The sequence below is a fragment of the Oryzias latipes genome, chromosome 20, assembly GCF_002234675.1.
Source record: "Oryzias latipes chromosome 20, ASM223467v1".
In the NCBI taxonomy this organism is placed as follows: domain Eukaryota; kingdom Metazoa; phylum Chordata; class Actinopteri; order Beloniformes; family Adrianichthyidae; genus Oryzias; species Oryzias latipes.
In genome coordinates, this window is record NC_019878.2 from 16,898,045 (window position 1) to 16,913,917 (window position 15,873).

At 39.0% G+C, this 15,873-nt stretch overlaps 1 protein-coding gene across 1 annotated transcript in view; it reads right to left on the bottom strand.

The window, feature by feature from the left end:
* prex2 (phosphatidylinositol-3,4,5-trisphosphate dependent Rac exchange factor 2) overlaps positions 1–15,873 on the bottom strand; it is a 94,218-nt gene that overhangs the window by 53,105 nt on the left and 25,240 nt on the right. The window contains exons 8-19 of the mRNA XM_023949895.1: positions 15,182–15,285; positions 12,792–12,941; positions 12,458–12,599; positions 9,221–9,321; positions 8,380–8,483; positions 8,257–8,306; positions 5,351–5,426; positions 3,837–3,909; positions 2,294–2,436; positions 1,882–1,974; positions 822–970; positions 637–722 (exon numbers count right to left, since the gene is read on the bottom strand). Coding sequence (XP_023805663.1) covers positions 637–722; positions 822–970; positions 1,882–1,974; positions 2,294–2,436; positions 3,837–3,909; positions 5,351–5,426; positions 8,257–8,306; positions 8,380–8,483; positions 9,221–9,321; positions 12,458–12,599; positions 12,792–12,941; positions 15,182–15,285 — 1,271 coding nt within the window. The remainder of the gene's footprint in view (positions 1–636; positions 723–821; positions 971–1,881; positions 1,975–2,293; positions 2,437–3,836; positions 3,910–5,350; positions 5,427–8,256; positions 8,307–8,379; positions 8,484–9,220; positions 9,322–12,457; positions 12,600–12,791; positions 12,942–15,181; positions 15,286–15,873) is intronic.

Sequence of the window (15,873 nt, forward strand, 5' to 3'; positions counted from 1 at the left end):
AGGGTAATGCCTTTCTGAGAAAAGTGTATACAGTGTGTAGTGAGGGGTTTTACTGCTTACTCCCCCTTTGCGGATTTCACCTTTCGCTGGTTATTTTTAGAACGCAACTCCCACGATAAACAACGGCCCACTGTGCTGCGGTGGAAGCATGTCAGATTGTAAAATTGTCCTTTATGATAAACTTGGCTTCTTGGCTAATGCCTTGCTTAGAAGTTTTCCTTATGAAGAAGACACACCAGTATCCCAAACAACAACATATTCAAAGAAACACATGTAAACACAAAGATGAAGAACTTGCAAAAATATGGGATCTATGTACTGGTACTTTTATCCGTTTGGATTGTTTAAAAAAATGTGAAATTGCTCTGAGAACATCCAGACGAAGCTTTGGATTGTTTCTTGGTTGGGTCTTATCTGCCAGCAGCACGGATAGCAGCACTACTAAACACAATGCATTAGATTAAAGTTAAGAAACGTTTTGGTCATAGGAAGATTCTGAGATAGAATACAAATGCCTCTATTTAACCCCTTCATAGCAAATAACACCTGTGATCCTTGCAGCAGGTGTCTTCCAGATGTGTAACGTAAAACTGATGAGAAGCATCTGGCTGATGAAGCCACACACTTATCTCTTACCTCTCCCAACAGCGTGGACCACAGAAGGCCCAAATCCACGAATCTGAAAACCCAACCCATCAGCTGAGTCAGGGATCTTGACTGTCCTTGAGAGCAAAAAAAGAAGAGAAGAAAAGTTACTAAAGCTGAAAAACGTGGAAAAACCCAATCATTTAGGCATTCCTGTCAACTAAAGTCCAGCTTACTCTCTCGGCTTGGTGCTAACTAGGACTCTTATTGGTCCTTTGTTGGTGAAACATTGTCTGAGTATAACTTCTACTTCAGAGAACGATCTGAGGAAAACCAGGTCTCCATTTATGGCAAACAACTTCTTCCCGACCTCCAGGCCGGCCATCTACCAAGAAAAAAAACAAAATATCATAAGGGAAAAAAGAAACAAATCATCAAGAAATGCTTATAACGTTTTTTTATAAATACCTCAAGCAAAAAAAGAGAAAAATCCATTTTGGTCAAACAAACAAAGTGGTTTGAGTCGAGTAATCATTCATAGATTCAATAATTCTATCTATCTATCTATCTATCTATCTATCTATCTATCTATCTATCTATCTATCTATCTATCTATCTATCTATCTATCTACATAGATAGATATTTGTTTTCGTGAAGGAAGCCCGCCCCCTTACCATCACTCATAACTAAGAGTCATCTTTTTACAAGCTCTCCTGCATTTTTGTTGCATTACCGGTGCAACAAATATTCAGTTATCCAGCCATACAGTTTTGAGCCAGATGCCAGCTCTGACTAGGACAACATAGACGCACATGGATCTAGTCGTCTCCAAGTGGATGCATCAGAATGGAGCGGAGCAGGGAGCTTGTGGCCTACTGATTGTATTTTCTACGTAACAAATAAATACAATTTTAAAACAAAGTTTTTTCCTCTGCCTCTTAATCATGAAAATTTGAATTAAAAAAACACTCAAAAATTGAAGGATGAATTTTAGGCTTCATTTTCTTTATGTATGTCATCAGTCATCAGAAAAATGCCAGAAGAACATGTTAAAAAAAAACTATAACCTAAAACCAAAATCTATAAACCTTCCGAACCACAATATATTCTTTATGATAAAGTTTAGGATCCATTTACCTTAATAAAAGATTTTTGAGAAGCTATAAATTAAAGTTAAACGGTCTAGTTCCCAAAGCCTGACATAGATCAGTCTAAGAGGGTGATGTAGTATCAAACATGCTGGAATGAAGTCAACAAGGTCATCTGTATGGGAGCCTTTTGTTTGCGTTCTTCACCTCCGCTGGAGAGCCCTTCTCCACAAATTTGATGATGGGAACTCTGTTTCTCTCTTCCAGGGTGAAGCCATAGCCTCCATCACTTGGCCTTATCTAGAAAAAAAACATGTGACGTCCCAAAGCAGCCGACTGAGACACTTTCACAGTCCAAACACACACAGAAAAACCAGAAGATGCTGCTAGTAGTAAGATAGCACCTGCTGTTTTATTCTGCTCACTCCTTCCAAAAGAATCCTTTTCTTGCTTACTGAGAAAGAAAATGTGACTTCTGCAGCATTTTCATTTCTTTTTTTATCCACAGCTGTGTGCTTTGGAAGGATTTACTGTTCTTTGAAGCTGCTTCAAGTGGTGCGACCAGTTAGAAAAGATCTTAACAGCTGATAGATCAATATACCACCAAGGAGAAACTCACCAGCAGAGACTTGGTGATGACATTTTCAACTATTTTTAGGTCATGCTTCAAAGGTTTGTGTTTGGTGTTGGATCCCTCCATTTCCTCATCAGCAAAGAAGCGAAACAGCAAAGGCTCATCCTTGAATTCACTTTTCTCCAGCACTGAGGGGAGTGACAAAAAAAAAAAAAACATTAGAAATAATCAAAAAGAGTTTAAAAAAATCAATATTTGGTAATGGAGTGCCATCCAAATTCTACAGGTTTTTGAAGATAATTTTTCAAAGCTGGTCTCTTCTTTACTCATAATGAGAGTCAAACAGCCTCGCGATGGACGGACAAATTATCCAGGGTGACCCCACCTTCGCCCAACAGTGGCTTGGATAGGCTCCAGCATCCCCATGACCCCCAGGGATTTAAACAGGTTTAGAAAATAAATGGATGGGAGTAAAAAAAAAATTACTCTGAAGTGTCTGTAAATTGAAAGAGAAGTCCACAATAATTACTAAAACGGTCGTGTGACTCAAGGACACGTTGAACTTAGTGCACACAGGGAAGCCAAATGCATGGTGCAAACATAACTTGTATTCAGTTTGAACTGTGGACTTTTGGAAAATGTGTGCACTTGCAAAACCCACATTTTATCTTTTTAGAGAAATTGAATTAAATTGGCTTATTTAATGCAGAACCTAAACTATCCCATTTACATATGGAGTTTCCTCAAGCAAAGTAACACACCTGCGGTTTGCATTACATAAGATAACATGCACAAACTGACCTAAAGAAGAGGGGAACCCCATCCATGCACATCCCTGCATCTCACTTTTGCATGAACTTAGTCTCTCTAGGAATATAGCATATCCTCTAAGACTTTAGTTTGGAAATAAAAAAGAGCCCTGAGGGGAAAAACAAGAGCTTCCATTTAACATTAACTCACTCCATTCCCCTTAAGATCAGATATGGTGCCAAAAGGTTTAATAGCCTCATCGTTAGGCCAAATAACTTACAGGCACGAATAGGAAAATTACCCCGGAGGCTGTGGAAGTGAAAGAAAGTTTGATGGCAGGGCTTGTTATGTTCCATAGATGTGCTGGTAAATTGTAGCGTGAGGCTGGGACTGCGGGCAATACTGGAGCAGTTACACTGTAAGGGCACTAGGAGACATGCTGTGACTCATGCTGCAGCCTGTATGATGTGGACTTTGGCATAAATGTAGCGTGGAGTTAAAAACAAACCTTACTTTTGTAAACAAGCTGTAACCACAGCTACAGTTCTTTTTTTTGGTGTGTGCTGGAGCAAACTTCGGTTGCTTAAAATTTATAGAAATACGCTTGGATGCATGAAGTTAATGATGGCTGTACAGAGTATCCACCAAGTGCATACATCTTTGCCGTAAGGAGAAAACTGCTATCTCAAAGACATCAAAGGGAATAAAAAAAACATAAATAGACAACGGGAATGGTTGTGTTCTTACAGTAAATGCTTAATTATGTTAGTCTCTAATGGAGAGATTTACAGAATCCATGTTGGAAACATCTTAAAATAGCTGAGAAACGGTGACGTACCGTGATGCATGAAGCCATTGTCGCATAGTTCCACACCCAAGATCAGAGCTTCTTCTCTTGATGTGCAGTCCCCCTGCAGGACAAGAGAAATCATGACAAAATCATAAAAATGTTTGGTTTCAATGATAATACAGAAATGAAAAAAAATGAAATATATATATATATATATATATATATATATATATATATATATATATATATATATATTATATATAATAAGCTGAAAAGAAAAACACCACACAGGTGTATTTTTCATAAAGCAGACAAATGAACACACTTATACTTTGTTACTGCATTCAAAAAAGTTCGGACCAGTGCTTTTTTCTAGTGCTTTACCTTATATGTAGACTGTTCTGACCTAAGTAGTAATATCCTAGTGGTGCAGCTATAAGACTATATGAAATCCACCTGCCATTTTGTGATGTTTACATCCTAAACCACAACTGTTGAAAGACCCACTCTAATAGAAATTGTGTTTTTAGGGCTTTTTTCTGATGATGTAGGATATCAGGAAAGAAAATTGACCTTATAATTGCAGTTCTGTGTTTTTCTTTAAATTCTGGTTAATAAGGAGCAGACAAAACAGCTGTTTAAAAAAGCTTTAAGTTGTTAAGTAAGATCCACAATCGGCAGGCCACAAACAAGCTCCCTGCTCCGCTCCATTCTGATGTAGACAAATAGACCCATGTACCGTATTATTTTCCTCGTCCAAGTTGGCATCTGGCTCAAAACTTACAACTAGATAGCTCCAATATTGCTCTCCACCGGCAATGTTATAGCTTGGGGTTGTGAGGAGCTGTAAGCTAGCAGTGTAAACAAAGGGATGATGGGAAGCGTTGGCAGGCTTATACATCACCAACAGTCCTGCCAACAGCTCAGAGCCTAATTTTTAATGAACTACGGCTGCTCTGCAGAAATTATGTCCTATAAAATGACATAGGTTTTATTAATTTTGGCTACAAACAACATAATCATCATGATCGGAGTGTGACTTTAAAATGCTAAAGCTTCCACTCAGAGACAATAACTATGAGGTAGAATCTTTTCCCCTCACTTTAATTTTGGATTCACAGAGTTATGATTTGATTTCACCCAACTGCATTAAGGATCACAATTTTTTTAAATTCCAAAACCTATTTCGCCTGGTTGTGAAAAATTATGTTGAGTTGTTTTAACATGAACAGAAATTGCATTAGCATTTTTGTGTCATTTAAATATCTAAAATAGAGACTGGTCTAAATCAAAAACTCAATTTTGTTATTGTGGACAACAGCACCATGTTTTTTCCACTAAGAGATGCAGATAAGTAAAAAACAAGTGAAAACAGAATGATCCCATAGTAAAACATCTTTCCTCCTTTTGTATCATTCAGGAACACCTTGTGCAATTGCAAAAATCATACAAGTTTTGCTCTAAATTTACCCTAAGGCTGATAGACACATTTGGCTTAAGCATCATAATAAAACCGTTCTGAACATTTCAAGGTACAAATGGAAACTATTATAAAAGCTTACCTGTGCTATTAGCCAGTCAATCAGCTTGTTAGCCATGACCACAGATTTGTATGTCCGCAAATGATAGTCTTTATCTCTGCATGAACACAGAAGCACAAACCTTTAGAAACTCGTCTTTAGCTGTTTGTTTATTGTCTCTAGAGTAAACCCTGTGAACTTGCAGCGCAGTAATTGGTCGGGCTATTCAACCACAATACCTAAAGGGTCTCTAACACTTCTGCCATGCAGGCATGGGTACTTTTTAAAGACAGGCAGAGAGTTTTTGAAGTTTGGTGACAGGAAAACAGCATTCCTCGAAGTGATGGTGGAATGGTGTTGCCTTTCTCAATGTTACCCACACAGCCGCAGCTTGCCAGACCCCGAGAATGCTGTTTGAAATTGAGCCGTGGCTTTCCCATGAACATGGGGGCCTCCCATGGGACACAGAGCGGCTGAGCAGCAGGGCCAGGAAAGTCTGTGACTTACAGCACCCAGACCGCCTGCACCACAGGCAAACACTCACTCTGACAAACACGCAACCACACACACATGATTTTCCATCACATGCAGACCAGACGAGTCAAACGAGGCTGAGTTTAAGTCCAATCTCAGCTGGCTGGTGTTCTTCAGAATGTGGTGCAGAAGAGGGTGAAAAGTTGCCCCGTTTTCTCTGCAATGGAACACTGTTATGCAAGTGTATCCTGTGTTTCTCTGAAGAGGCCGGGGCAGATGATTGGGCATGCTGCGCCGTTGCTCCACGTTGACCAGAAGAAGCAGCAGCGTTTCTCCTGAGTGGGATACCAGAACAGGAGAGACTCTGGGCCTCATCGGCTGGTGCTAAGTGAGGCTGTCAACTTGAAAAATGGGAGGTAAACAGCAGCCCAGTGGGCAGCCATATGTTGGGAGTGAGGAAACAGCAGTTTGCGGAATAACAGAAGAGAAGGTCAGAGAGGTGGTTTGAAACTTGCTCTCCAAATAAGAAAGTTCACTTGGACATTCTGTGAGTGAGAATGTAAGCAATTATATTTTAAAAGCACAAATCACCAGGAGGAAGTTAGAAGTTGAAGCTTTAATCAGCTCTTCTGTCCCAATAAATCTTTTAGGTAATTTGTCAATTGGAAATATTTCCACAAATGTCTCTAAATCTTGCGTTTCTGGAAAAATTTTGAGAATAATAAAGAAAAACTTTGTGTAATACAGGCTTTTCTGTTCAGTGTGAACATATTGTGTTCCATTTGTTGCATCGTGTAAGCCTGCAGCCACTTGTACATATTAAACAACTTTTCTCATTATGTCCTTCAAATTACTGTACAGGTCTAGTACTCCTTCTTAAATCTGCAAAAAAAGATCCTCTGGAATGACAAGATTTACTGATTTCTTTGGGTGAGGGGGTTGATTACTGTATCCTCCCCCCATTTGCCTCATCCTTCTTGCTTTGCCAGGAAATTCCACCTAATTAAGCAGGGACTGGTTGCTCCAATTAAATTCTGGCATTCCCAAGAGGCATTGTGCTTTTAGGGAGAACATGCTGAGGTAAAATGGTAGCTGACAACACTCAGTCCAACATCAAGAGGTTTAGCATGAAGACACCAATCCAGACCAGCCTTCTAAGCATTCAAACACATATTCACCCTTTTTTTGGTCTTAAGATGGAGCAGCAGAAATAAAGAGAATTCTTTGTTTGACTTTACGCTGGCTTAACATGCCCCACTTTACTGAGGAGGAATTATTTTAACTGTGAAATTTAAGCTCCTCTCCAGGCCTTTTGAAATCAAACATTTGAAGTGATGCTGTCCAGAAAAGCTCCAAAGCTGCCTGAAAATGCTATCCAAAGATATTCAGAGGAGGTAGCTCTGCCAAAATAGAAGCAACGTTAAAAAAAAAGCTTAAAAATTATTTTTTTAAAGTCCTTACTAACAAGATATTCAATAAAACTAATTTTTAAAAACTCATGACGTCAATTGATGCAAATACGTTTCTAACTGCTTTTGCTAAAATCCATCCATATTTCTCCTCTACTGTGTAATGAAAACTGGAAATCATTCCAGCATCAAGGGGTTGAAAGCAAGACATTTTTTCCAACAGATTAATGATTTTATAACAATATAGCTGTTACTTAATTTACATTACTGAAAATTTTGAGCCAGCTGTTTTGTATTTTCATGTGTTCTGATAAAAGCTGTTAATCTCTGTTAATCTCGGCATCTTAAAGGGAAAAACAAAATGCAAAAACTAAATTGTTATTAGTAAAGTTTATCTATCTTTAAAAAGAGACCTTTTCACTTAAAGGCTCAAAAACGTTTCAGAAAAAATCTCAGCATGGTTGGATTAGACCTCACTTGAGAATAATTTAAATAGCAATAAAAAGGATAAAAATGGTAATTGGTGTATACTTGTATAGCGCTTTTCCACCTTCCTCGAAATCCCAAAGCCCTTTTCGGTCACAGTCCCTTTCACACAATGATGGTGGCTGCACTGGAGGCAAGGTGGGTTTAGTGTCTAGCCCAAGGACACTTCAACACATGGGCAGGCAAGGCGGGAATCGAACCTCCAAATTTTCCAATCAGAGGTCAACCGGCCTACCACTGCACCATGGCCACTCCAAAAACTAAACGTTCATTAAAAAAAATAAAAAAAAACAGTTGAGCTGTTTTATTTCAGCTTATTTCAGTCAACATAAAAAATACTGCTCTAAACTTTAAGCTCAAACATTCAAATGGGCTAAATTTCAGTTACCAGCTTTGTGTTTTGAGACCGAGCAGATAAAACCTTCAAATCCCCAAACTGTCAGAATCTTTAGCAAATTCTTAAAAACAAAAAGCTTGCATTTCCTTCTCTCCCTTATTCTGGTTCAACTGTTACTTTTAGGACTCAGTGGACATTTTCTAAGTGATTGGAAAGAAGTGGAAAGCTAGGAGGACGTGTACCTGATGACAGGGGTGAAGAGGCTATGAAGACGGCAGTAAAGGCGTACACCCTGAGGACCAAAAAAAGACATGTGAATTCAGTGAAAGGTCGGTCAACTTTGAAATAAGTGTTAGCCTCTTTACCTTGGATATAACATCGTACATATCACTCCTGGGATGGAAGGTGCCATCGTCATAGCGGAAGCGGTACAGCACGGGCTCGGGTTTGAACTGATGCTTGTCTGTGACTGAAATAAAACACAGACGGAAACACAAGGAGCTTTTTGCTTCATTTATGAGGGGGAAAAGTATATTGTCAAACCACTAGGGAGCATTATTCATCTAGCATCTAGCATTATTCATCTAGGCCTGTGTGTAGGAACAAGCTTTCCGGACAAGAGCAAGACTCCAACCTCACACAAAGCCGTCACAGATAACACAGCTGCTCAGAGCACTATGCCCCAGTTGCTTTGGGGGCGACTTTTACCCAGAGCTTCCCACACAAATAAAAGCTGCCTGTGTGTTCATGGCTAAAGCCATGCAGGTTCCATTAAGAGTTCTTCTGAAAAGATATTCTATCGTTTTTCTCATGGGGATTTCTAACAGCAGCATAGTGAGCGGCGTTCCTCCCTGACAGGGAGTCCAATCTTATTTCACAATGAGGAAGCGATAAAGTCCCCCTGAGTGATTTAAAATACAACTTGACTTAGGGGCCTGCTCTTTAAAGAACAGATACAAGCAGGGCAGTATGTGCTGCTTTATGTAAACGTGTACAGGATCTGCTCACTTAAGCCCAGAGCAACTGAGAGAATATTACACAAACCTCGAGTCAAGCAGCAATAAATATTTATGGCACCTCAGCTAAACTTGATGTCAAACAAGCGTTGAGGAGGCACGCATGCAAAAAAACATACATAAAACAGCTGCTTTCACACAAGTAACAACCAACTGGTTACTGAAGGTTAAAACATTGAGCAGGACCAACCATGGTGGATGATGCCATTCTCCAGCAGAGCCTGGCCCAAGTGAACCCCTTCCTCAGGGTTTGCTGTCTCCCCAATTTCCATCAGCCAAGGAACAAGCTCACTTTGGAGACAAAAAACAAAACATCTCACAGAAAGAAAGTTGAGTTTAATGTAGGTAAGTTATTAAAGGAATGGGGGAGAGACAGGACAAACATTTTACTTTAAAATGATAGCAGTAATAATAACAAACAGACACAGTTCTGGTGGAAGGACGATTTATTTACTGTTAGAACAACCACAGACCTTTGCTTCTTGTGTTTTGTCTAGTTTTACATCATTTATTTTACAGACGCCACTATCTTATACAAAGTATTTAACCGACTCTTGGGCAAAGCTGAATGAAAAACATGAGAAAAAGGAAATAAACCTCCCACTAGAAAAAAAAAAAACATTATCTAATGCTTAGATGGCTCAAATAGGCTAAATGGGATAATTCTCTGTAATTTAATGTCTAAGGGAAGAAGGCAGATGGAGAACGATGGTCAGAGGACCAAGTAAGAGGGGGACAATGAACAAGGAAGACTGGCAAGCACAGCAGCAGCCCGCCTGATTACATCCTTTATGTCCCGTCTCTCCACAAAAGCCAAACAAACACAGCCAGTAGCTCCACTGGAATTCCCTGGAACTGGCTTTCAGGCCACGATAGAAGCAGAAGGGTGTCAAGCTCGAGTCAAATGGAACATTTTGCAAAGATTTAGGAGAAACAACAAGCCAAAAGCTGCCCACCTCAAACATCTTGCTCTCTTTAACCGCTGATCTATGCAGTTTGTTTCTCCCCACCACAGACACAAACCTTTGACCATGATTTATTTGAAACAAAACAAAGCAAAAACTCATTTAGAAAGCTTCGCTTTTTTACCTAGTAACACCCAAACCTAAGGAATGTATTACTCAAATAATATCTTTTAACATTTTTGGACTTGTAGTGTATGAACTACAAGGTTAACATAAAGCTTGTAAACACTGTGGTCACATATCCATCAGTGTGTTTCTGCCTTTTTTTTAAGAGTCCAGGCACAAACTCCTATGGTTTATAGATAATATATAAGTTATTCATACAGTTGGGGTTGCACATTATTTGTTTCTAAAGCACCCCATGATAGACAATGCACTTTTGCTCTACACATGGTGGCACCATCTGTCACCATGAAAACAATGTACAAAAACGTACAGTGCCAGTCAGTAAAGATAGCTTGTAGTTTTTTTTCTTTATGTTGTGTTGAATTAATAAAAACTCAGCTGCAAGTAGTTTTGCTAACCAAATTTTCTCAGAAACACAACGGTTTTAAATAACTTGCTGTTTACCTTCAAGCAATAAAGCTGTAACAAAACATGAGCTTTAGTTTCACAAGGTCACGACATTATCGAGTTTTACCGGTTTGTGTTCTTTCATTAAACAACAATCAGACATTAAGGAAAATTTGAAGTCGTGTCAATTGTTTTTAACCTCCAACAAACTAAACTTGCATCAAAAAACTGAAAATAAAAATACTTTGTTCTCTTTTCCTTCTTTTTGGTTTTAAAATAGGACGGGAACATCTGGCTAGGTGGTTGTCACACGCATTTTCTTTGATGAATTACTCTGTTGCAGAAAACCAACCACAAATGAGATTGTGCTATTTGAAGAGGAGGAGTTGGAAGTCACAGAAATAGCCCTGAAGCTGAAAAAGAAAAGTCGAGAGGAGGCGTGGTGAGAGAATAAAGCCGGTGCATTTCACAATGGAAGGAGTGGGTTGAGCTGAAGCCATAGGCAATGTGGTTTTCATTAAAGACATGTGACGATGTTTCTGCGTTTGACAATTACGCCTACATGTAATCATCTCCAAAAATCCTCGTAGACAGGGGACTAGACCAAAAAAAGTGGCCAACCAGGTGTTTTATGTGACTAGAGGGTTTTCAGATAGATCCTCTCTGGAGCTGCTTTCTCACCACTTGATCTTCACAGACTCTAGATGACCGCATATGATAAGTATTTGATCCTTTAATCTTTTCAGCTGACACTTCCATTCCTTCCCCAGACCACAAGGGATCTGGTGTTGTCTGCATGGACCATAAGAGAAAGTAATGCTCCTCTCCAAACCACCACTCCATGTAAGTTGGCCACAGATCTGTCTATAGGACTTTTTGGTTGTCGCTTTTTAGTTTCCCTCAATGCTTTTAAAAATACCAGATTTTCTTTCTTTTTTTTCTTTTTTTTTTTGGGACAAGACTGCTTAAGCTAGAGTGATTTGTGCGAGGCCAAAAAACCTCTTAGAAGATTTAAACAATTCGAAAACACCTGTTTCTTTAAAACGAAGGACGGAAAGCTGACAAGGCAAAAGTGTAAAAAAGGTTTCAGGGAAGACATAAATACAGTTTGGTTTGAACAGCATCAAAACCAACAGTGTCATGTCAAGATCTTGTTTTTTTTCTCGAAAATGATTGAGTCTTGTGACTCAATACAAAAGGCGAATGCAACTTTAAAGTTGGAACCAGACGTCTGCTGATGTTATGATCCAATTCCGACACCTTATCACTCACAATACTTGATCCTCATACTGACGCACAAAAGGCCAGTACCCAAATGCAACATGACTTTTAGAGCCGAACTTTTCACTTCAGGAAATCCAAGATAAACTGAAAAACATTGATGTGCAAACTATGGCTATATCACATAGTGTGAGCAAATGAAAATCAAGTTACCCACTTATGCATGCCTAAAACAAGAAAGCCCAAACGACACTTTCAATTTTCACAAAAAGCATGATGGAAACATTTTAGCTCTCAAAAGTAAATAAGAAATAAAGATAAATAATCCTTCTCATCAGATTTAGCAATGATGGTTGTAGAAGTGACACAAGAATCAACGTCAGGCAGTTCTTCAGGCAATAAAATGGGGGGGGAGCATGTTATTGAGCTACACAGCAATACCTTTTTTTTTTTTTTAGTTTGCCATTAAAGAGATTGTCTTCATTATACACCACAGCAAAAATATCAATTGATTGATTGATTGACAGGATTGGATTTCTATGAGACTAAAAGTCTTCTGAACATGTGCATGACCTTTTCCCTACATGCTGTATTTCAAAAGGCCATCATATTTAAAACTAAGAGCTTAGAAAATAAGGAGAGTTCAGTGTATATTTCCTATCACATTAAGAAACAGTTTTGTAGATACAAAATACCTCACAAAAACATATCAATAGCAAGAGCCTTACCTTCCCAGAAAACACTTGGGAAAGGTGGTGAGCTTGCGTTTCCGATCCTTTATGAGGTTCCCCTTGGTCATGAGGTGGTAGAGCTTCTCTCCTTTCTCTGAGACCATAACCCAAGTGTCCTGCTCCATACCAAGTCTCAAACCTAAGCAAGGGAAGGAAAGGGTGCAAATAAACCACAAATAAGTTCCTTTTTTACAATGATAGCAAGATATTTATAGCTCTTTCAGACTCAAAAATCGTGGAAATACAACAACTATCAAAGTTTTGCTGTAAACTCTTATGCAAGTGAACAAAACCAAAAAGCTGATGATAGGAATTTAAAGCAGTCTCTCACTTTTCCTCCGCTCCCTTTCTTGCATGATGGCCTCCAGCCACTCCTGTTTTTCTTCTGGGGTGTTCGCCATGCAGACAAACCACTTGTTCTTGGCTGTGTTGTGGATCTTCCAGCCGTTGTTCACAATGTTCCCGCTGCTGTGGTAGTCAGCTGCAAGGTAGATATGGAGGGAACACCAACAAAAGTAATCATGACTCAAAGTTTTATAGCCATCCTTTTCCCAGGAATGGTCCAACAAAACACCCTATTTGACTCACAGAAACTTTTTTTAAAGGGTGACACATCAGTTTGTGACGTTAGTGATCATTTCCCTATAAGTAGAATCACTTGACAGTTGAAAATAATTTAGATAAACTGTAATAAAGCGTTTTCCACACATCACTGTGAGATTAACATCTGAGGAAAAATCAGACAGCAACACAAATCGTCTGTCCTCAACATTCAGTCCCAAGTGACTTACAGTGAAGGTTTTCGGGATTTTTTTTTAAAGTAAAAACTGAAACTAAATTAAAACTAAAATCAAATTAAAAAAGCTGGGAATACTTTCATTATATGTCCAACCATCTGGTGTGGGCACTCAGCTAAAAAGATGGGCTGAATAAGAACAGAGGGGGCAGAGGGGGATGATGAATAGCTGTGGTACGCACAAGCATGTGGTAAGGGGATGCTGGGAATGTTTGGCAGTAGCTCCAGTCCTGAGAAAATGTAACTCTTAAGTAAAGTAGAGGGCTTAAAAGGCTTCTAATGTTGTGGGACCCAAGAAGAAGCCATGGGCTATGTTCGAATTCCCACCCTAACCCCTAACTTTAAAAAACTAAAAAAGTGTGGGACTATGTAGCGCCTTGGATTTTAAAAGCAATTTGGACACCATGCTCAATACTTTTTTCTTTTTTTTAAACGGAAAATATGTCGTCACCAATTTTCTGAAGTGAAAATCTTATTGATATGAGTGCATCTATTTATGTTCAGATAATGGATACGTTGATGGTTTATTAAAAAAAAAAAACATTTCAATACAGTTTAGGGGATTTAGGCATTTTGGATCTGGATGACAGTTGGACGGACGGACAGACGGACGGACAGACGAAAACCTTTTCAGTTTCCTTTATCAAGCCTGCTGTTTGTAATAAAACAAATATTAAATAATGTTTGCACATGTATTTAACTAACAAAGCAAACAAAAATAATGGCAGCAGCCATTTAAACCCAAATAAATGTATTATATTAGATATTTAGCAGGTGCTTCATTGTGAAAACTGCCACATTTTGCTCTTGCAGCTAACCCTTTCTTCATCTTATCCTGGCTAAAAACTACAAAATATGGTGGTGTTCTACAGAAGTCCTTTGCTTCTAGATGTCACAGGTGTTTTTGTATTTAAGTTCAATAAACTTACAAAGCCCTCAGCCCAAACCTAGTGATGAATTCTGTCCAACAAAGGTTCCAGCTCCAAAATAAAAGCTTTTGTTGGCAAAGGTAGATTTCCTTCTCTAAATAGACTGGTTAGAAAAAAACCAACCAGAGCTTCATGGACATATTAGAAAGATTTACCTGAAAATAATTTGGCTAAAACTGAGTTAGAAATAGTAATTAACTTCAAATTGTTTTTTTCAAATAGATTTTGATAATGAAATGGGGTTTGGTTGTAAAATGAAAACATTATTGGACCCTTAAGAAAAACAACTGATTCTCGACATACTATTTTATTTGGATAATTATTTCCATAACTATGCGGACATTTAACATTTTTCTCCAGCTGGCTGTTGGCTTTTCTCTGTGAGGCTATAGCATGGTACAAACCACTTTAATCATCTGTTATAATCAAGGCTAAAAGCATATATAATGCTGCGTTCTCTCTGTGGAACGCCTCAAAGGCATGTTTTAACCTCGGGCAGCAAGTGTGTGCCTGGAAAAAAGTTGAGGCACTTTCATTACACAGGAATCCAAGCTAAAATACTCGCGTCGCCCTGAATTTCAAATTGAGATCCTATGGCTGTGGTGCAGAACACCCACAAGTTTCTGCTCTGCTGCCTGCTTCGCATGTTTATCCTCCTGCTCGCTTCAGACCCAAATCCATCCATCTCTCACTGGAAACACCAAACACAACTCCCCGTGTGTGCCTGCTGGAAAGGAAATGATGGCTTCTACAAATATAAATGATAATCAGCGGCTATGACAGCCAAAAGACTCAAAAGCACAAGTTCACCAGCATAAGCAGTAGAACAGCCTCAAGGGCATGTAACTACCGGTATGTGTGTTAAAAAGCTCAAAGGTAATTCATATTCTTCCACTAAAACAAATATAATCTCGCCAATTTCCTCTCAGGATTACATGTTTCTTTTAACTTGTTGAAGAGCATAAATCAGTTCCCGAGAGTGAGGTACATTCTCACCTGTGCCGTCATCCACGTTCTCCACTTCCATCACTTCAGTGTTGATTCTTCCTCTGAACAGGTAGCGAGGACCCTCACTGGTCGCTTTGCTGTTTTTCAGTCGCCTTTGACGAAATAACAGCAAGTACAAAAAATTTCAAAAGGAAATTATATTTGAAGAAATGTTCTGATTCAACGTAAATAAGGAACCAGTTTTAGTGAGACTAATATGCCACTTAAAGTATTTTATTTTTGAAGGAAAGTGTTAGCCTTAACATTAAAAATCAAACTTGTTATATGATCATCGTTCCTTGATTTCAATTCTTTTGTTACAAAATGGGCAGACGGTTGGATCCATTTTCAGCAGGTTCATTAGCTCAGCTAAAAGTCCACAAAGTTAAATCAGGGTCAGGTAGGCAGGGGTCAATAACGAGCATGGGAGCATCAGAAAAGAGACTGGGGTAGTCAGGATCCAGGCAAGATTCGGGGCAGACGGCAGGCAAACAGAGTAATGGACAAAACAGGGTCAAGAAATCAGGTCTTGATATAATGCTCGGTAATGCAGGCAGAGTGCCACAAACAATAATTTTGCACTGAGTGAGGCTCAGTGCAGTGCTTCAGTATACTGTGAGTGATTGCAAATGAAAGTCAGGTGTGTGGCATCCAGAAACTGTGTGCTGGGGTTGCTGGGAGATGTGGTGTTTAGAAGGTTC